Below are 21,932 nucleotides of genomic sequence, written 5' to 3'. Positions count from 1 at the left end.
ATTTATTTATTTTTGCTTTTGTTTCCTTTGATTTAGGAGACAGATCCAAAGAATTATTGCTATAATTTACATCAAAGAGTGTTCTGCCTATGTTTTCCTCTAGGAGTTTTATAGTATCCAGTCTTACATTTAGGTCTTTAATCCATTTTGAGTTGTTGTACATGGTGTTAGAGAATGTTCTTTTACATGTAGCTGTCCTACAGCCTTTGTTTTTAAAGTCTATTTTGTATAAGTATTGCTACCCCAAATTTTTGTTTCTATTTGCATGGAATATATTTTCACATCCCTTCACTTTCAGTCTGTGTGTCTTTAGATCAGAAGTGAATCTCTTGTAGGCAGCATATAGATGGGTCTTTTTTTTTTTTAATCCATCAGTCACCCTATGTCTTTTGACTGAAGAATTTACATTTAAAGTGATTATTGATAGGTTGTACTAAATACCATTTTGTTAATTATTTTCTGGTTGTTTTTACAGTTCTATGCTCCTTCTCTTGCTCTCTTCCTTTGGAATTTGATGACTTTAGCATTATGTTTGAATTCCTTTTTCTAATTTTTCTCAATATTAGGTTTTTGGTTTGTGGTTAATTTGAGGTTCGTGTATAGCAGCCTATGTGTATAGCAGTCTATTTTAAGTTGATTACTTAAGTTCAAATCATTCTAAAAACACTACATTTTTACTACCCCCACTCCACGTTTTATGTTTTTGATACATTTTACATCTTTTGATTTTGTATACCTACTAATTATTGTAGTTATAGTTGATTTTACAACTTTTGTCTTTAAACCTTATAACCTTTGTAAGTGATTGATCCACTGCCTTTACTATACGTTTGCTTTTACCAGGGAGATTTTTCCTTTTACATGTTTTCTGATTTCTAGTAATGGCCTTTTCTTTTTTTCTTAAAGAAGTCCTTTTAACATTTCTTGTATGACTGGTTCAGTGGTGAACTCCTGTAGATTCTGCTTGTCAGGGAAACTTTATTGCTCCTTCAATTCTGAACAATAACCTTGCGAGATAGAGTATTCTTGGTTACAAGTTTTTCCCTGTCAGTACTTTGAATATATTGTGCCATTCGCTTATGGCCTGTAAAGTTTCTGCTGAAAAGTCAGCTGATAGTCCTATAAGGGTTCCCTTGTACATAACTGGTTGTTTTTCCATTCTTTTGTGCCTAATATGCTCTTGATTCCATCTACTGTATTGTTCCTTTCAGTTATTGTATTCTTCAGCTCTGGTTGGTTCTTTTTTATATCTCTGTGTTGAAGTTCTCACTGTGTTCATTCTTCTTCCAAGTTTGGTGAGTATCTATCTTTATGGGTATTACTTTGAACACTTTATCAGGTTGATTACTTCTGTCCATTTTGTTGGTTCTTATCCTGAAGTTTTGTCTTGTTCTTTCATTTGGAGCATATTCCTGTCTCCTCATTTGTTTCTGTGTATTAGGTAGATGAGCTACAGCTTCTGGTTTTGAAGAAGTGGCCTTATGTAGAAGGTTTCCTGTGGGGCCCAGAAGAGCAATCCCTGCTAGTCACCAGAGCCAGGGATGTTTTCCATGTGGGCTGCGTGTGCCCCTCCTGTTATACGGTGCCACAGATGCTGCAGTCACACTAGTGGAAGGGGCTGGCCCCCAAGCCAGCTGCCTGTGTGGCCTGGCCACGGCTGCTGCGCACTCACTGGTGGGCAAGGCTGGCCCCAGTGTGGCTGGCTGTGGGGCCCAACCACTACGGTTGCAGGTACAATTGTGAGTGGGGCTGGCTCCCACCCTGGGAGGAGGGGGACTATACCAGCCAAGGACTCCCACTGGATATGGCAGGAGGGGTGGCAGCTGGGAGGAGCTGCTTTGGGCAGGGCAGGTCTGCAGGGGAATGCTGGGGTTGGGGTGAGTGGTGTTAGCAAGGCAGATGGCAAATGTTTTGAAATGGTGCCTGCCAGTGCTGGGCCAGCCTAGGTAGAAGGAGAATTTTTTAAATGATGCCCGCCAGCACTTTGTTCCCCAGAGGCAGTTTCTTCCCCCCCTTTGGCACTCACTCTAAAGTTAATGAATGTACTTCACATGTGGCCTGGGCACTTGGCAAAGTACTGCCTCTGTCCTGGGACTCAAAGTGAGTGAATTTGTGCCCTTTAAGAGCAGAGTCTTGGTTTCCTACAGCTCTCCTGGATACAAGCCCTGCTGGTTTTCAAAACCAGATGTTGTTATGGGGGCTCATCTTCCTGGTGCAGGTCCCTAGGGCTGGGGAGCCTGACGTGGGGCTCGAACCCCTCTCTCCTTAGGGAGAACCTCCGTGTTTGTGAGGTCCCCTCCCGTTTGTGGGTAGCCATGTTGGGGGTACGGGTCCTGATGAGACCACATCTCTGCCCTCCTACCTGTCTCAATGTGTTTTTTTCTTTATATCCTTAGTTGTAGGAGAGCTGTTCTGCTGGTCTTCAGGTCATTCTCAGAGAGCTGTTGCACACGTGGCTGTAGTTTTGGGGTGTCGTGGGAGCATCTTCCTACTCCACCATCTTGATCCTGCCTCAGTGCTCCTCTTCATTTATACAAATCCTTCCATGCCCATCTCAGTTTCTACCTCCTCGGTGACACTTTCTCATTCTATGCCTCCTGTTAGCCTCCCTGAAGCACACAATGGCACCCTGAGTCTTCATCATACAGCTTAACACATAGTTCTATGCTATTCTGCTATTGTTATTGATGTGTTTTACTCCCTGAAGCATCAATAGAGTCTTCACTTTCTTTTGTATTTTTCCCAGGGCCTAGCATAGACCTTTCTCACTGTGGGTGTCATTATCATACAAGGGTGTACCCGTAACAAATAATCAGTATAGCTTCAAAGTCGTTCATTCCAGAAACTTGGCCTACCTTTGGTCACTCCATCCAGCGGTCTGCTACAGACAAGGCCTATGATCCCATCAGCAAACACATTTTTGATAAAATGTGAGCAACTAGGCATTGCTTTTTAAATATGCATACTAGCTTTAAAATTGAGCTTCTTATGTATTCCCAACATATGAAAATTAGGTGACACACATTCAACACTATTGTTTACTTGGTTAAAGTCTAACAAAATTGAATACTTTGCTTTTCAAGTGTTCCACCATAACCCTCAACCACGATGGCCTGTTAAAAATGTTAACAACAGTATTGCAACTTTATAGAAATAAATATTAACATTTATACATGTAGTCATTGGGCTATGAGACCAAGAGTACTTGATTAAATAGAAGAAGCCTCAATAAGTGAACATGAACTTCACTGCTGTCTCATTATCAGTTAGGTTTATAATTCTGAATTCCATGTGTTCATCCACAGATAGTTCATGATGCTGAAACAGACAGAGTAATAATTAATCTATCCAACTGTCCACCTCTGTATGATGAGGTGAAAGTGAAATTTCTCTCTTCTTCGGTGAGTAATCAAGAAACAATTTATGCTGCTAATCTTGTCTGGTTTTCTGAATGATTCTGGTTTGGGATTTCCTTTGCTACAATTCCCAACAAGGGAGATGATAGATGTCAACCCCTAGTCAGGGATGGGGAGACAAAACAAGTCAGATTTCTATATCGAATATTTTTTAAAAAAAGAAAATATGTAATTAAATATATTTTTGCTCATTTGTTTTCTAAATTGTATACAATTTACATGTATTAATTTTCAAATAAGAAAAAAATACAAAAACCCGGATGTTAAAAAAAAAAGTTATAAACTACATAGCAGTGATCATATTTTGGGTTGGTATCTTTAAAACACATTGTTCCCCATAACTTACAAAATACGTGAAAGTGAGGGAGATTTTGCTTTCCTCTCAATTGAGAATTCATTTAAAATAGCATATTTAATCCAATATTTATGAAAAATAAGAATATCTGCCATTGTCATTACAGTATAATTTATGCTGACCAGTTATCAAATGTATGCCTGATTATTCTGTATATAGCAAATTTCTAAGCCCCAGTAGTTTCATTTTCCTATGAAATCATCAACCAGAACTGCCAACATGTAACTCTGTTTGCTCAATTTAAAGATTATTTCCTGTGCCCGCCTGCATCCCCTGCTTGCTCCCTGTTGGCAGAGAATTTACTAAGTTTGAAATGGTACATGTGTTGAAGCAAGTGGCTGGGATAGCTCCCCTTGAATAACTGAGCCAGTCTGAATTCTCTTAATCAGGGGTCTCTAAGCAGAAGCACTGGTGTAGGGGCGCTAGCCAAGGGGATGTTGGTGATTTCTGGCCTTTGTGGTTGTCAAGGGTCATGAGATGAAAGCACTTTCAGAAATCGTAGGTATTTCTGTCATCATCAATCGTGGTTAATTATCCAATGTAGCTGCTCCTTGTAGGAACGGAGGATATTATTGGGGCAGAAACAGACATAGGTCCTTAGTAGATTCTGTTTAGCACTATCCAAACCAGATTAAAAGACCAGTGTCTAAATTTATAAATATCACAGAGAAAATACATTTCCTTGAAAATTTTGCTAGAAATAGCAAGAGAAAAGAACAGCAATCTCTCAAAGTCTCTGTCTTGGTGTCTTGAGTATAATGTTGATGGTAAGTGCTGCATATTCAATAGCTACAGTTATTTGATGAACGTACAGATGAATAACGGAATTTTAATCCCTTTGGAAAGATTATTTTTCACAGTAAAATGGATACGAAGAACTAATTTTTCTTTTTTCACCATGTCTTTTTAGGATCTTCCTAAATACTACGACGACTGTCCATTTTTCTTTTGGTTCCATACATCTTTTATACAAAATAACAGGTATGGCTATGGTATAATCCAGTAGAAACAGCTTAGTCTCGAATGTCTATGTGAGAGGAAATGACAGGTCTTTTGCTAATTGCCATAAGCCCAATTTATAGAAACCAAAAAATCCTTGAGTCACCGTTCTTCATTGCCTTCCTGATTGTGATCTGGTTATTTAAAAAATATGGCTATTTTTCTTTAACATCTTTATTGGAGTATAATTGCTTTACAATGTTGTTAGTTTCTGCTGTATAACAAAGTGAATCAGCTATACATATACATCTATCCCCATATCTCCTCCCTCTGCATCTACCTCCCATCATCCCTATCCCACCCCTCTAGGTGGACACAAAGCACTGAGCTGATCTCCCTGTGCTATGAGGCTGCTTCCCACTAGCTATCTGTTTTACATTTGGTAGTTGTATATATGTCCATGCCCCTCTCTCACTTCATCCCAGCTTACCCTTCCCCCTCCCTGTGTCCTCAAGTCCATTCTCTATGTTGTGTCTTTATTCCTGCCCTGTCCCTAGGTTCATCAGAACCATTTTTTTCTTTTTTTTAGATTCCATATATATATGTCTTAGCATACAGTATTTGTTTTTCTGACTTACTTCAGTCTGTATGACAGACTCTAGGTCCATCCACCTCACTACAAATAACTCAATTTCATTTCTTTTTATGGCTGAGTAATATTCCATTGTAGATATGTGCCACATCTTCTTTATTCATTCATCTGTTGATGGACACTTAGGTTGGTTCCATGTCCTGGCTATTGTAAATAGAGCTGCAATGAACATTTTGGTACATGACTCTTTCTGAATTATGGTTTTCTCAGGGTATATGCCCAGTAGTGGGATTGCTGGGTCGTATGGTAGTTCTATTTTTAGTTTTTTAAGGAACCTCCATACTGTTCTCCATAGTGGCTGTACCAATTCACATTCCCACCAGCAGTGCAAAAAGGTTCCCTTTTCACCACACCCTCTCCAGCATTTATTGTTTGTAGATTTTTTGATGATGGCCATCCTGACTGGTGTGCGGTGATACCTCATTGTGGTTTTGATTTGCATTTCTCTAATGATTAGTGATGGTGAGCATCCTTTCATGTGTTTGTTGGCGATCTGTATACCTTCTTTGGAGAAGTGTCTGTTTAGGCTTTCTGCCCATTTTTGGATTGGGTTGTTTTTTTTTGATACTGAGCTTCATTTTTCATATTGAGCTTGTATATTTTGGAGATTAATCCTTTGTCAGTTGCTTCATCTGCAAATATTGTCTCCCATTCTGAGGGTTGTCTTTTGGTCTTGATTATGGTTTCCTTAGCTGTGCAAAAGCTTTTAAGTTTCAGGAGGTGGGTCAAAAAGGATCTTGCTGTGATTTATGTCATAGAGTGTTCTGCCTATGTTTTCCTCTAAGAGTTTTATAGTGTCTGGACTTACATTTAGATCTTTAATCCATTTTGAGTTTATTTTTGTGTATGGTGTTAGGGAGTGTTCTAATTTCATTCTTTTACATGTAGCTGTCCAGTTTTCCCAGCACCACTTATTGAAGAGGCTGTCTTTTCTCCATTTTATATTCTTGCCTCCTTTATCAAAGATAAGGTGACCATATGTGCATGGGTTTATCTCTGGGCTTTCTATTCTGTTCCATTGATCTATATTTCTGTGTTTGTGCCAGTACCATACTGTCTTGATTACTGTAGCTTTGTAGTATAGTCTGAAGTCAGGCAGCCTGACTCCTCCAGCTCCGTTTTTCTTTCTCAAGATTGCTTTGGCTATTTGGGGGTCTTTTGTGTTTCCATACAAACTGTGAAATTTTTTGTTCTAGTTTTGTGAAAAATGCCATTGGTAGTTTGATAATTGCATTGAATCTGTAGATTGCTCTGGGTAGTATACTCATTTTCACAATGTTGATCCTTCCAACCCAAGAACATGGTATATATCTCTCCATCTGTTTGTATCCTCTTTAATTTCTTTCATCAGTGTCTTATATTTTTCTGCATACAGGTCTTTTGTCTCCTTAGGTAGGTTTATCCCTAGGTATTTTATTCTTTTTGTTGCAGTGGTGAATGGGAGTGTTTCCTCAATTTCTCTTTCAGATTTTTCATCATTAGTGTATAGGAATCAAGACATTGCTGTGCATTAATTTTGTATCCTGCTACTTTACCAAATTCATTGATTAGCTCTAGTAGTTTTCTGGTAGCATCTTTAGGATTCTCTATGCAGAGTATCATGTCATCTGCAAACAGTGACAGTTTTACTTCTTTTCTGATTTGGATTCCTTTTCTTCTCTGATTGTAAAAATATGGCTATTCTTGAGACCCACTGTTGCATTATCCTCAAGGTCCATGCCATAGGACTGCGTTATAAAACATACCATAAGCAAATCTTGAGTGTGGCAACAAATCCCTCCCATGAAAGTTTAATATGAGTTTGTTCAGTACCTTGAATATGGCAGGTCCTCAGTATGTGTTGATTTACTGATGACTGACCAACACCAAATTCTATGCCACAGGAAGGTGTCATCCAGGGAGGCTTCAGCTAGTTTAAAAGGTGGTTGACACACTTACATCTAGGGCAGAAGTTATAAGACACAGTAAGTATCAGTGAAGACAGCTTTCAAAAAATTAATGGTCTCCCATTTAAAACTGATTTTCTTATAACTAAATCGGATAATCTGTTTTTAAAAAGTAATTGATTTGAAGAGTATTCCAAAGAATCTCTATCATGTCTGAAACTCATTCCTAAATCTAGAAGTTCTCCACATCGTCTATTCTGTGGTGCTGAAAATTTGAGATTGGTATCACCATACCATTCAATACAAAAGGAAAGATAATATTCAAAAAATCATAGAGTTTTGAAGAAGTGGTTATGATTGTATGTGCCATGAACTGACAGTTCCCATAACATACAATCCTAGCCTTTTCTTCAAATGTAGACTGCATCTAATCCCACCTCAAGTCCGCTAAGGTGACAGTAAATAAAAACCTAGCCTAAACACCTACAATGCACACACATTTAGTGGATATTGATAGAGTGAACTTTGGATTTGATGGAACATTTTTGCCAATTTTTTCCCCTGGATGTACAGACAGAAAACTTTGACTTAACATGAGCAAAGTCCCTCAAATAGACATCTAGGTGGAACTTCCTTTGGTACTACTTCTCAAAAGTGGTTCTTGCTAAAGGGCACAGTTTTTTCCTTTAAAACACCATGTTCATATTAGAGAAGCAACCTGCTAAATCACTTTTCTCCTCACTTTTATAGTTTCTGAAGATTTAACGTGTGAATTTCCATACTCCTTGGTAAAGCTGTTTTTATTATGAGACTTAATTTACCCAAAATGCCAACTTCATCATTTAAAAGACACTTGTTACTGGGTTTTAATACACATCTAGTCTGATTTATCACATATAGAAATTTAATTTATTAAATATTAATTCCATAAAAGGCAATATTAAAAGGATCAGTGACACGTTGTTACTGAAGGTCATGATATTTTTGTGTCTTAAGAGAGAAAGTGGGAGAGCTGGTCTTTGAAAGCTAATTAGATGCAGAGGAGGGGTCGAGACTGATGGTGGCCAGCAAGGCTTGTTTTTTTAAAGCAACAAGGCTGTCCTACAGCATGGCTTTTCTGTTAGCCCTACAATAAAATGTAATTTTTTTTCTATTCTAGGCTTTATCTTTCAAGAAGTGAATTGGATAATCCCCACAAACCAAAAGCATGGAAAATTTACCGTCCAGAGTTCGCAGTCGAGGTATATTTTGATGACGTTAAGTTGTAGCTGGTATCTAAGTGTAGTTCCCCTTCTAGGCTAGAATCATGTTCTTCCCAATCCTTGCTACCTATTTATATCTTTTAAACCTATTTCCTTGCTGATATATTTACATATTAAATACATATGTCCCTGAGAACTCTATTAAATATATACAAAAGAGAATGTCAATGGCAACAGTTTTTTTTGAAAGAACATATGTCACAGTTTTCATTTGTATTGAGATAAATTTGAAACAGTACACGGGAACGTTAGTTATCACTTAACAACTCAGAAATAAAACTTTCCTATCAAAATAACATTTAAAAATTGTGATTGTCCCCCAATACTGTGGGTTTATTTACCTATGTATTTTTGGACAAGTATTCATTCCCTACTTTGGTTTACATTTGTAATTTCAGATTTGTTAGAAAAGTAATTTCTAATTCCTTCTTCTACTTGATTTACAAACTATTAACGAGCATCAGAATGGCAGCAAAGATCGTTTTAAAACCCATCACCCCTGCTCACAACCAGCTTCACCTAAGCTTGGGGAACTCTGAAGTAAGGTCAAGTTTTCATTATAGACACTGGTTAGTCCTGTGTCCACAGGGAATCATTTTCTCTTTGGTACCAGGTGCTACTTTATTCTAAGTACTTTCACTGCCACTATCTTAAGGCCGTAATTGTCTTTGAAAACAGTTCTATGTTGGCTTTACCATTTGAGTGATTTTCCTTTTATTGGCAAGACTCCCAACAATCCAGCCCAAGTTGAACTGACCAGTAGCAAATGCTGAGAACCAGTGCCTCTGCTAAAACACGGACTGCTCGTTGCTGAAAAACCTTGCACTTTGCAGAAAGCACATGATAAAAAAATAGGGTTTGGGGGGTTGGGACAGACCATTCCAACTAAGCAGTGTTGTAACAGTGCACTAACCACTGGCCACTTGGGTTGGCAGCCCCACAAGGTCTGGAGGTTGCCACAGTCAGTATTTTTTAAGGGAAACTAGAGCAACAGTTTATAGAGAAGGGTGGGTGGGTGCCGACCTAGCAGGGATGGGAGGAGAGCCCCGAGCCGCCAGCGTGGTGGCGTGGAAGGCCATGCAGGGGCTTCTCTCCCCCTCAAAATAGCCCCCAAAGAGCGCAGCTGCAAAGGTTATTCTACTCCCCTTAATCTGACTCCCCTTGGGGGAAGAGCTCTTGGAGACACAGCCTTTCAAACTCCTTCCATGTTATCTACATTATTCCCTGTAATTTGGGTTACAGAAATATATTGTGGCAGCCCAGGTTCCTCCTTTAAAATTCCTGCAGCTGTAATCCGTGGAGGGCAGATCAGCGGGCAGGCCTAGGTGAATGGGAAAAAAAAGCAAGGAGTAAGATCTACCTTTAACACTCGCAAAAGCTGGGAAACCCCAGTTTTTCAGAATCTTGCTTTTTGAAATAAAGGAAATGACAGTTGGGGGTTTCTCTTCCGTAGCCCTCCAAAATGGATGGAAATTTCTGGCAATTATGAGCTGTCACACTATTCTGCTTTTGCTCATAAAGAGAACTTGTTCAGGGCCTCCAGCAGGGCTGCTTTCCTAGAACCCCGTGCAAATAATTCGTTAAACAACTTGAGAAACTTAGATCATAATATATCAGAACGATATTGGTTTTCTTGAATAGAATTTACTGACCTGGAAAACTTGATATCCAGAAGTTTATTTTAAAAAATAGAATGGCATCCTGCCAAATCAGTCACATCACATACACAGCCTGGTGGAGGGAGAGTAATTCTAGTGGGCCACGTTTCGCAACTGCAGTGTATACAGAATATGCATTTATATCAGTAGTTATTGTACATCAGGAATCTTGCTGACAAAAAAAACAATGCTCGTTGCAATAAAACCATCACCTTGAAATATCACCATACATAACTCAAACATTCCTGACAGTTGGTTCTTAGCACATAAAGTACTTAAATCATATCGTCAACTATTAGGCAAATTTAATGATAGAACACCAGAATTTCTTTAAACACAGTATTTCAAGTTACTCTCTTTTTGTCCGGAGTACAGATTTGAAATGGTACAAACTGTACCCAAATACTGAACCATGAATTAAGCAAACAGAATGAAACGTTAAAAAAAAACAACTCTCAAGTTTCCATTCATTACTCCCACTCACTCTTACCTGCCTCAGACAGTTTCTGTTGAAGATATTCAGTTAAATCTTTACAGGACAACACGTGAGAAGACCTACTGCCAACAGGGCTTAGACAACAGGGGCCCGGTGGGCTCTGGAGCAGGTCACTTCCTGGGGGAAGCCAGTCCCATTTGCTATTTTTGCTTCAATCCAGGCCTGTTCAGAAGCAGCACCACTCAGTAGCTACTGACCATTTAAGTACGGACAAAAGTAAGGTAGAAAAATTGCTTTTCAAAAAAAGGCAAACAGAAGACCAGGCATAGCTCTGGAGCCCGTCGGGCACAACACCAGGCATCCCCCCTCTGCTAAACGTCTGCCAGCAGCTGGCCTTCCCGACCCTCTCTGGCTTCTGGCCGGAGTCACCACCGAGGCTGCAGGGAGAACAAAAACTTATGGAAACTGGAGGCCTCACACACAACGCTTCCGTCCTGCCAACACAAGGGGGGACATACCAGTGTGGACCATTATTAACACGTCAGCCGCAGGGGCGGATTAAGAGCTCTTTATTAGAGGCCTGGGGGGTCTCGGGGCAGCACAGAATGAGGCGGCTGACTTCACTGGTGACGGCAAGGGCTCACGTAAACCGGACGGCCAGGGAACAGCTGCCCATCCCAAGTCTACGGGAGTCAGGTGAACCAGGGTTTGTTAGTAGTGCATACCTACGGCATAGTTTAATGAAATTACCTTTGCTTCATTGATTTATTAAGTCACACCCCAGAGACCACCATCACTGAAATTCACGACAGCCAGTACCCCATATTAAAGGCTCCAGCGTGGCAAGGAGTGAGGGATCCCGAGACAAACTTCAGCCCTGACACCACTCACGGGGAGTGCAAGCACGACACTCTGGTTCCCTCTGAAAGGAGACCGCTTTGCCCACAGGCACCACCACTCTGTCCCCAGACGGGGAGCCAGGGCCTCTCTTGGCTTTGGCACTCTGCTCCCTGGAAGGGCTTCCGATTGGCAGAGGCAAGGAGGGCGTGGTCCAAAGTGGATCAGCAGCCCGTAGGTGGTCCGACAACTTCCCTGGACTCCCGCCCAGGCCCGGACACAGAGGCAGCAGCTCAGGGCAGCTGTCAGCCACAGTCTTCACAAAGCACCACAGGCCCCTCCCCTCAGCCCCTGCCTCGAGCTCGAGCCCAGCAGAGAGGAGCTCCCTGGGACAGGAGGAGGGGCTGGCACGGGCGAGGGCCGTGCTGCTTCCCAAAGGCTCTGGGCCACACCCAACAATATGTCCGGGCGTGGAATGGGATCCCACCTGGAAGAAGATGGGTGGCACTGTTTCCACAGAGGAGCACCTTGGGAAAATCCAGGATGCTTACTCTGAAACTTAAATCAAGAACATGGAAGCCACACCACTATGCAGATATATTCTCCTCTTGAGAATCTAGACGGACGCCTTAGTTTTCAAGCACCACAGGAAAACTTTTTAAAAACTTTAACCACTTATTACAGGGTATGTGCTAAGTAGATTTTAAAAGAGACCCACATCTAGCATGGATGAAGCATTTATAACCATCCTCCTGAAACATGGTTACCTCTGGTTTTTTCTAGTGAGATCTGAGATTAAACATGGAACTAAATTGTGCTTCACTCACAACACAACCACCTAAACCGCGTGTACACATACAGGTTTACGCAAAAGCCCTGAAGATAGCTCTACTCAGCCTTTCAGATTAGGTACCTCGGGCCAGCAGCCCACCCTGTATGTCCCACCAAGGACAAGAGCAGCAACTTTTCCACTTCACTACAATTATGGGCAGAAATTATATAATAGAAAAGAGAAGCTCTTCTATAAAGTTTAAGGTAGAAGGTAGAAAAATGGAAGACAAAAAAAAATTTCCCACAAAATCAAAAAATTCCACATTGGTCTTGTACTCCTTGAAACCCTGAGAACTGCAGTCCTCAAACAGCTTCACTTTGATCAAGGTTTGCCAGAACACTTCAGTATGCTTCAAACTGGCTCATCATCAACTTCCTGCTGTATTCATAGGCCAAAAAGAGTGCCCCGTTGGCAGGGAACGCGCGAATCATGGTAGGTTTCAGTCCAGAATATAAGGCCGTTATTCCTAGAAAACAAAAGGGTGACCAAAGACTGAGCTCCCCCTCCTTGGACATATCGCACGAACCCACACAGCACAGATATTTTTACAGTTACAGATCCAGACAACAGCGCTGAACCCCAGCAGCGATGGAACAGGTTTCCCTGGACTACTGGAACTAGACAGACTAGTAGAAACAAGGGCGAGGGCAGGTCTGCCAGCAGAGCTGGTGAGGCTCCGGGTACAGTCACCAATCCCGTGCCTGTTACCTCCTGGTAAGCGGGTCAGGCAGAGCAGGGGGCCTCCTGTGGGCAGACAGGAGGCAGCCACAGAGCCACGGACGGCAGCAACTTCGCAGCTTCACCTGGGGGGCGAGGACCACGAGGCACTGGGCCAGAACACAGAGCACTGACATTGATGTGGAAGACCTGTTTCTAGTGTTAGCACTGCCCAAGGCAGTTCTGAAGATCCAGGCAGATAAGGGAGGTGTAAGTACTTTGGAAAACTACAAAGTGTAATGCAAATTTAAAAGGGGTTGCTGTTAGTAATACACAAGATGTCTGTGCTCTATTTGGGGTTAAAGCAGTTGCTGCATGCTGTTACTGTGCTCGCTTTCTCTCAAAATCAAGACAGAAAAGTGCACATCCAAGTTTTAAGACGTATAGTGGATGCTGGAAGGACAGGTCTTTACTCACTAGTGGCATAAAATTGGCTTTATACAAACACTAAAAGTCTTTATCTACCTGTATAACTAAAAACTGATAGCAAATCACCTTCAGAAATTGCTTAGTGCCTTTCTCATTGCAGAAGTCTTATCATTAAGGATGTACGTTCTTTTAAATGCCTTACTGATATGCTGTTAGAGCTCATCTCCTGATGATATTGTTTAAAACAAGTGGTGCAGGACTTCCTTGGTGGTCCAGTGGTTAAGACTCCACGCTTCCACTGCAGGGGGAATGGGTTGGATCCCTGGTTGGGGAAGTTTCACATGCCGCAGAGTGCAGCCCAAAAAAAAAAAAAAAAAAAAGTGGTGCTAACTCTGAAACATGTGTCCTCTTAGACAAAACACATACTTTAAAAATTCCCACCAGGCTATTTAGAAACAAAATCCTGGCCCAAAGGTTAGGAATCAGAGCTTTAAACATTCTTGAGGGGACTTCCCTGGTGGCGCAGTGGTTAAGAATCTGCCTGCCAATGCAGGGGACACGGGTTCAATCCCTGGTCCAGCGAGATCCCACATGCCGTGGAGCAACTAAGCCCGTGCACCACAACTACCGAGCCTGCACTCTAGAGCCCGCGAGCCACAACTACTGAGCCCACAAGCCACAACTACTGAAGCCCATGTGCCTAGAGCCCATGCTCCGCAACGAGAAGCCACCGCAATGAGAAGCCCGCGCACCGCAATGAAACGTAGCCCCCACTTGCCGCAACTAGAGAAAGCCCGCGCACAGCAACGAAGACAACACAGCAAAAAATAAAATAAACATTCTTGAGAATAATGAAGCTAAAGAAAGGGGTCTGGAAACAAATCCACAAATGTGAATTACATACACCGTTAGAAAAGCGAGGCGGTGGAAGAGAGCGATGACCCACCTGCTCGACTTCGACAAGACGAGCGGCCGAATGACCACTCCCCATACGTCCCTCCTGTTTCAGCAGTTGGCAGACTCACCTTCATTTTTCACGATGCTTATGAAAGTCCCAACAAATCCTGCCTGCTTTCCAGACATGGAGAGAACTTGAATTCTAGATTTGATACAATCCACTGGGTAAACAGCAAGCCAGAGGCAGATTCCACCAAATCCACCACTTAACATCAAAGGGACAGGGCCTAGAGAAGAAAATGAGCAAACAGTGTTTTGTCTCAAGAACAGCTGATGTGGTATTTCCAGAGGTCAGTGTAGTAGTGGCTGCAGGTAGGTGCAAATACAAACACGAAAGCTGCGGAACACAGTTCTCTGGGGCAAGTGTCAAACTGCCTAAGAGCACAGGTTCTGTGTGGTAGCCTGGGGCTGTCCCTCACGACTCCAGGGCAAGGGGCAGCCCTAGTGAGGGTCAGATTTAGGCTGGTCTCTGTGGCCCTCCTGCCCCGTCCTCCAGAGGCCTGGCCCCCCAAGAACCAGCAGGCCCCCAGCAGCATGGCAACGCCCTACCATGAGGAGTGAGAACAGAGGCCACTGAAACACAGGCTGCATCTTCTTCAACTTTCCCTTAATTATTCTAATATATTAATGTCCCACAGCTCTGATTCTTCCTTTGCCATGAAAAAGCAAAGTTATTAAACGTAACAGTTAAGCCTAGGAGCTTGACTATCCCCAGAATAGGTCCAAAACACTGAAGGGAGGTATTTAAGAAACAAGTAACCACTCATGTGAGCCAAACATCGATACAGTTGTGTCAAGCAGGTAATTAGGATAAACTAGAAAGAAGTACACTTCTCACTGCTCTCAAAACACTATCAAGATTTATTACTAAGCTTATTGCAAGATGATTTATAGGTGATTTCCCCAATTGTTGGTGATATCCTACAGGGAAAATAATATCTGTGTTCTCCCCTAAAATGGACCCAGAGCAAATGAACAAATGTTATTCCAGTAAAACCTGGAATTATTATTATTATATATTAAAATAACTGGAATTATTATTTGGTGGGGGGAACCTTCAAGATGGCAGAGGAGTAAGCCGTGGAGATCACCTTCCTCTCCACAAATACATTAGAAACACATCTACATGTGGAACAACTCCTACAGAACACCTACTGAACGCTGGCAGAAGACCTCAGACCTCCCAAAAGGCAAGAAATTCCCCACATACCTGGGTAGGGCAAAAGAAAAAACAGAGACAAAAGAATAGGGACGGGACCTGCACCTCTGGGAGGGAGCTGTGAAGGAGGAAAGGTTTCCACACACTAGGAGGCCCCTTCGCGGCAGGGCTTGGGGTGGGGGGAGCTTCAGAGCCACAGAGAGGGCGCAGCAACAGGGGTGCGGAGAGCAAAGCGGAGAGATTCCCGCACAGAGGATCGGTGCCAACCAACACTCACCAGCCCGAGAGGCTTGTCTGCTCACCTGCCGGGGCGGGCGGGGGCTGGGAGCTGAGGCTCGGGCTTCAGAGGTCAGACCCCAGGGAGAGGACTGGGGTTGGCTGCGTGAACACAGCCTGAAGGGGGCTAGTGCGCCACGGCTAGCCAGGAGGGAGTCCTGGAAAAAGTCTAGACCTGCCAGAGATGTGAGAGACCATTGTTCAGGGTGCACGAGGAGAGGGGATCCCCCTTCCCTGTCTGCCCACAGAAGGCAGAGCACCGCCTAAACGAGCTCCAGAGATAGGCACAAGCTGTGGCTATCAGCTCGAACACCAGAGATGGGCATGAAATGCTAAGGCTGCTGCTGCCGCCACCAAGAAGCCTGTGTGCGGCACAGGTCACTCTCCACACCCACCCCAGGAGCCTGTGCAGCCCGCCACTGCCAGGGTCCTGGGATCCAGGGACAACTTCGCCGGGAGAACACACAGCACACCTCAGGCTGTTGCAACGTCACGCTGGCCTCTGCCGCCACAGGCTTGCCCCACATTCCAATTATAACTACCATACTCCTCCCTCCCCCACCAGCACGAGTGAGCCAGAGCCCCCTAACCAGCGCTGCTTTAAACCTGTCCTGTCTGGGCATGAACAGATGCCTGAGGGCGACCTACAGGCAGAGGCGGGGCCAAATCCAAAGCTGAACCCCAGGAGCTGTGCCAACAAAGAAGAGAAAGGGAAATCTCTCCCAGCAGCCTCAGGAGCAGCAGATTAAATCTCCACAGTCAACTTGAGGTACCTGCATCTGTGGAATACCTGAAGAGACAACGAATCATCCCAAGATTGAGGCAGTGGACTTTGAGAGCAACTGTGGACTTCGGGTTTGCTGTCTGACACTGACTTGTTTCTGATTTTTAACTTAGTATAGTTTTTAATGCTTGTTATCATTGGTGGATTTGTTTATTGGTTTGGTTGCTCTCTTTTTATTACTTTTAAATTTTATTTTAACTATTTTATTTTATTATTTTTCGTTCTTTTTTTCCTCTCTTTTCTTCTGAGCCATGTGACTGACAGGGTCGTGGTACTCTGGCCGGGCATCAGACCTGAGCCTCTGAGGTGGGAGAGCCAAGTTCAGGACATTGGACTACCAGAGACCCCCCGGGCCCACATAATATCAATCAGCAAGAGCTCTCCCAGAGATCTCCATCTCAATGCTAGACCTAGCTCCACTCAACGACCAGCAAGCTACAGTGCTGGACACCCTATGCCAAACAACTAGCAAGACAGAAACACAAACCCACCCATTAGCAGAGAGGCTGCCTAAAATCATAAGTTCACAGACACCACAAAACACACCATTGGACATGGCCCTGCCCACCAGAAAGACAAGATCCAGCCCCACCCATCAGAACACAGGCACCAATCCCCTCCATCAGGAAGCCTACACAAGCCACCGAACCAACCTTAGCCACTGGGGGCAGACACCAAAACCAAAGGGAACTACGAACTTACAGCCTGCAAAAAGGACACCCCAAACACAGCAAGTTAAATGAAATGAGAAGACAGAGAAATATGCAGCAGATGAAGGAGCAAAGTAAAAACCCACCAGACCAAACAAATGAAGAGGACACAGGCAGTCCACCTGAAAAAGAATTCAGAGTAATGGTAGTAAAGATGGTCCAAAATCTTGGAAACAGAATGGAGAAAATACAAGAAATGCTTAACAAGGACCTAGAAGAACTAAACAGCAAACAAACGATGATGAACAACACAATAAATGAAAAGAAAAATTCTCTAGAAGGAATCAATAGCAGAAATAACTGGGGCAGAACAACAGAAAAGTGACCTGGAAGATAAAATAGTGGAAATAACTACTGCAGAGCAGAATAAAGAAAAAAGAATGAAAAGCATTGAGGACAGTCTCAGAGACCACTGGGACATTAAACTCCCGAACATTCGAATATAGGGGTCCCAGAAGAAGAGAAAAAGAAAGTGTCTGAGAAAATATTTGAAGAAATTATAGTTGAAAACTTCCATAACATGGGAAAGGAGATAGTCAATCAAGTCCAGGAAGCACAGAGTGTCCCATGCAGGATAAATCCAAGGAGAAATACTCCTAGACACATATTATTCAAACTATCAAAAATTAAATACAAAGAAAAAATATTGAAAGCAGCACGGGAAAAGCAACAAGTAACATACAAGGGAATCCCCATAAGGTTAACAGCTGATCTTTTAGCAGAAACTCTGCAAGCCAGAAGGGAGTGGCAGGACATATTTAAAGTGATGAAAGGGAAAAACTTACAACCAAGATTACTCTACCCAGCAAGGATCTCATTTAGATTTGACGGAGAAATTAAAACCTTTAAAGACAAGCAAAAGGGCTTCCCTGGTGGCGCAGTGCTTGGGAGTCCACCTGCCGATGCAGGTGACGCGGGTTCATGCCCTGGTCCAGGAGGATCCCGTGTGCCGTGCAGTGGCTGGGACTGTGGGCCATGGCCGCTGAGCCTGCACGTCCGGAGCCTGTGCTCCGCGACGGGAGAGGCCATGGTAGTGAGAGGCCCGCGTACCACAAAAAAAAAAAAAAAAAAAAAAAAGACAAGCAAAAGAATTTAGCACCACCAAACCAGCTCTACAACAAATGCTAAAGAAATTTCTCTAGGCAGGAAACACAAGAGAAGGAAAAAACCTACAAAAACAAACCCAAAACAATTAAGAAAATGGTAATAAGAACATACATATCAATAATTACCTTAAATGTAAATGGATTAAATGCTCCAACCAAAAGACATAGACTGGCTGAATAGATACAAAAACAAGACCCATATATAGCTGTCTACAAGAGAGCCACTTCAGACCTAGGGACACATACAGACTGAAAGTGAGGGGTTGGAAAAAGATATTCCACGCAAATGGAAATCAAAAGAAAGCTGGAGTAGCAATTCTCATATCAGACAAAAATAGCCTTTTTTTTTTTTTTTTTTTTGCGGTACACGGGCCTCTCACTGCTGTGGCCTCTCCTTAGCGGAGCACAGGCTCTGGACGTGCAGGCCCAGCGGCCATGGCTCACGAGCCCAGCCGCTCCACGGCATGTGGGATCCTCCCAGACCGGGGCATGAACCCACGTCCCCTGCATCAGCAGGCGGACTCTCAACCACTGCGCCACCAGGGAAGCCCCAAAACAGACTTTAAAATAAAGACTATTACAAGAGAGAAAGAACAACACTACATAATGATCAAGGGATCAATCCAAGAAGATATAACAATTGTAAAATATTTATGCACCCAACATAGGAGCACCTCAATACATAAGGCAAATGCTAACAGCCATAAAAGGGGAAATCGACAGGAACACAATCATAGTAGGGGACTTTAACACCCCACTTTCACCAATGGACAGATCATCCAAAAGGAAAAAAATAAGAAAACACAAGCCTTAAATGACACATTAATAAACAAGATGGATTTAATTGATATTTATAAGACATTCCATCCAAAAACAACAGAATACACGTTCTTCTCAACTGCTCATGGAACATTCTCCCGGATAGATCATATCTTGGGTCACAAATCAAGCCTTGGTAAATTTAAGAAAATTGAAATCATATCAAGTATCTTTTCCGACCACAGTGCTATGAGACTAGATATCAATTACAGGAAAAAAACTGTAAAAAATAAAAACACATGGAGGATAAACAATACGCTACTAAATAACCAAGAGATCACTGGAGAAGTCAAAGAGGAAATCAAAATATACCTAGAAACAAATGACAATGAAAACACAATGACACAAAACCTATGGGATGCAGCAAAGGCAGTTCTAAGAGGGAAGTTTATAGCAATACAATCCTACCTCAGGAAACAAGAAACATCTCAAACAAACAACCTAACCTTACACCTAAAGCAATGAGAGAAAGAAGAACAAAAAAACCCCCAAAGTTAGCAGAAGGAAAGAAATAAAGATCAGATCAGAAATAAATGAAAAAGAAATGAAGGAAACAATAGCAAAGATCAATAAAACTAAAAGCTGGTTCTTTGAGAAGATAAACAAAATAGATAAACCACTAGCCAGACTCATCAAGAAAAAAAGGGAGAAGACTCAAATCAATAGAATTAGAAATGAAAAAGGAGAGGTAACAACTGACACTGCAGAAATAAAAAAGATCATGAGAGATTACTACAAGCAACTCTATGCCAATAAATGGACAACCTGGAAGAAATGGACAAATTCTTAGAAATGCACAACCTGCCAAGACTGAATCAGGAAGAAATAGAAAATATGAACAGACCAATCACAAGCACTGAAATTGAAACTGTGATTAAAATCTTCCAACAAACAAAAGCCCAGGACCAGATGGCTTCACAGGCGAATTCTATCAAACATTTAGAGAAGAGCTAACACGGATCCTTCTCAAACTCTTCCAAAATATAGCAGAGGGAGGAACACTCCCAAACTCCTTCTACGAGGCCACCATCACCTTGATACCAAAACCAGACAAGGATGTCACAAAGAAAGAAAACTACAGGCCAATATCACTGATGAACATAGATGCAAAAATCCTCAACAAAATACTAGCAAACAGAATCCAACAGCACATTAAAAGGATCACACACCATGATCAAGTGGGGTTTATCCCAGGAATGCAAGGATTCTTCAATATATGCAAATCAATCAATGTGATAAACCATATTAACAAATTGAAGGAGAAAAACCATATGATCATCTCAATAGATGCAGAGAAAGCTTTTGACAAAATTCAGCACCCATTTATGATAAAAACCCTGCAGAAAGTAGGCATAGAGGGAACTTTCCTCAACCTAATAAAGGCCATATATGACAAGCCCACAGCAAACATCATCCTCAATGGTGAAAAACTGAAAGCATTTCCACTAAGATCAGGAACAAGACAAGGTTGCCCACTCTCACCACTCTTATTCAACACAGTTTTGGAAGTTTTAGCCACAGCAATCAGAAGAAAAGGAAATAAAAGGAATCCAAATCGGAAAAGAAGAAGTAAAGCTATCACTGTTTGCAGATGACATGATACTATACATAGAGAATCCTAAAGATGCTACCAGAAAACTACTAGAGCTAATCAATGAATTTGGTAAAGTAGCAGGATACAAAATTAAGGCACAGAAATCTCTGGCATTCCTATATACTAATGATGAAAAATCTGAAAGTGAAATCAAGAAAACACTCCCATTTACCATTGCAACAAAAAGAATAAAATAACTAGGAATAAACCTACCTAAGGAGACAAAAGACCTGTATGCAGAAAATTATAAGACACTGATGAAAGAAATTAAAGATGATACAAATAGATGGAGAGATATACCATGTTCTTGGATTGGAAGAATCAACATTGTGAAAATGACTCTACTACCCAAAGCAATCTATAGATTCAATGCAATCCCTATCAAACTACCGCTGGCATTTTTCACAGAACTAGAACAAAAAATTTTGCAATTTGTATGGAAACACAAAAGACCCCGAATAGCCAAAGCAATCTTGAGAACGAAAAAAGGAGCTGGAGGAACCAGGCTCCCTGACTTCAGACTATACTACAAAGCTACAGTAATCAAGACAGTATGGTACTGGCACAAAAACAGAAAGATAGATCAATGGAACAGGATAGAAAGCCCAGAGATAAACCCACGCACATATGGACACCTTATCTTTGATAAAGGGGGCAGGAATGTACAGTGGAGAAAGGACAGCCTCTTCAATAAGTGGTGCTGGGAAAACTGGACAGGTACATGTAAAAGTATGAGATTAGATCACTCCCTAACACCATACACAAAAATAAGCTCAAAATGGATTAAAGACCTAAATGTAAGGCCAGAAACTATCAAACTCTTAGAGGAAAACATAGGCAGAACACTCTATGACATAAATCACAGCAAGATTCTTTCTGACCCACCTCCTAGAGTAATGGAAATAAAAACAAGAGTAAACAAATGGGACCTAATGAAACTTAAAAGCTTTTGCGCAGCAAAGGAAACCATAAAGAAGACCAAAAGACAACCCTCAGAATGGGAGAAAATATTTGCAAATGAAACAACTGACAAAGGATTGATCTCCAAAATTTATAAGCAGCTCATGCAGCTTAATAACAAAAAAACAAACAACCCAATCCAAAAATGGGCAGAAGACCTAAACAGACATTTCTCCAAAGAAGATATACAGAGTGCCAACAAACACAT

At 42.0% G+C, this 21,932-nt stretch overlaps 2 protein-coding genes across 3 annotated transcripts in view; one reads left to right on the top strand and one right to left on the bottom strand.

Moving 5' to 3' along the window:
• Positions 1-8,523, top strand: part of LOC132413854 (phosphatidylinositol 3,4,5-trisphosphate 3-phosphatase TPTE2-like) — a 45,183-nt gene extending 36,660 nt beyond the window's left edge. The window contains exons 14-16 of the mRNA XM_059996105.1: positions 3,306-3,401; positions 4,682-4,752; positions 8,408-8,523. Coding sequence (XP_059852088.1) covers positions 3,306-3,401; positions 4,682-4,752; positions 8,408-8,516 — 276 coding nt within the window. The 3' untranslated portion in view covers positions 8,517-8,523. The remainder of the gene's footprint in view (positions 1-3,305; positions 3,402-4,681; positions 4,753-8,407) is intronic.
• Positions 8,524-10,151: 1,628 nt separating this feature from the next.
• The window catches only part of SLC25A15 (solute carrier family 25 member 15), a 42,837-nt gene continuing 31,056 nt past the window's right edge, over positions 10,152-21,932 (bottom strand). The window contains exons 6-7 of one of the 2 annotated variants that reach the window (XM_059996103.1): positions 14,385-14,543; positions 10,152-12,739 (exon numbers count right to left, since the gene is read on the bottom strand). In XM_059996103.1, the coding sequence (XP_059852086.1) occupies positions 12,615-12,739; positions 14,385-14,543 (284 nt within the window). In that variant the 3' untranslated portion in view covers positions 10,152-12,614. The remainder of the gene's footprint in view (positions 12,740-14,384; positions 14,544-21,932) is intronic. The other variant, XM_059996104.1, reaches the window with a different exon arrangement.

Source organism: Delphinus delphis, chromosome 18 (assembly GCF_949987515.2).
Source record: "Delphinus delphis chromosome 18, mDelDel1.2, whole genome shotgun sequence".
Lineage (NCBI taxonomy): Eukaryota > Metazoa > Chordata > Mammalia > Artiodactyla > Delphinidae > Delphinus > Delphinus delphis.
The sequence above is the reverse complement of the archived record's forward strand: the minus strand, read 5'-3'. Positions and strand labels throughout refer to the sequence as shown.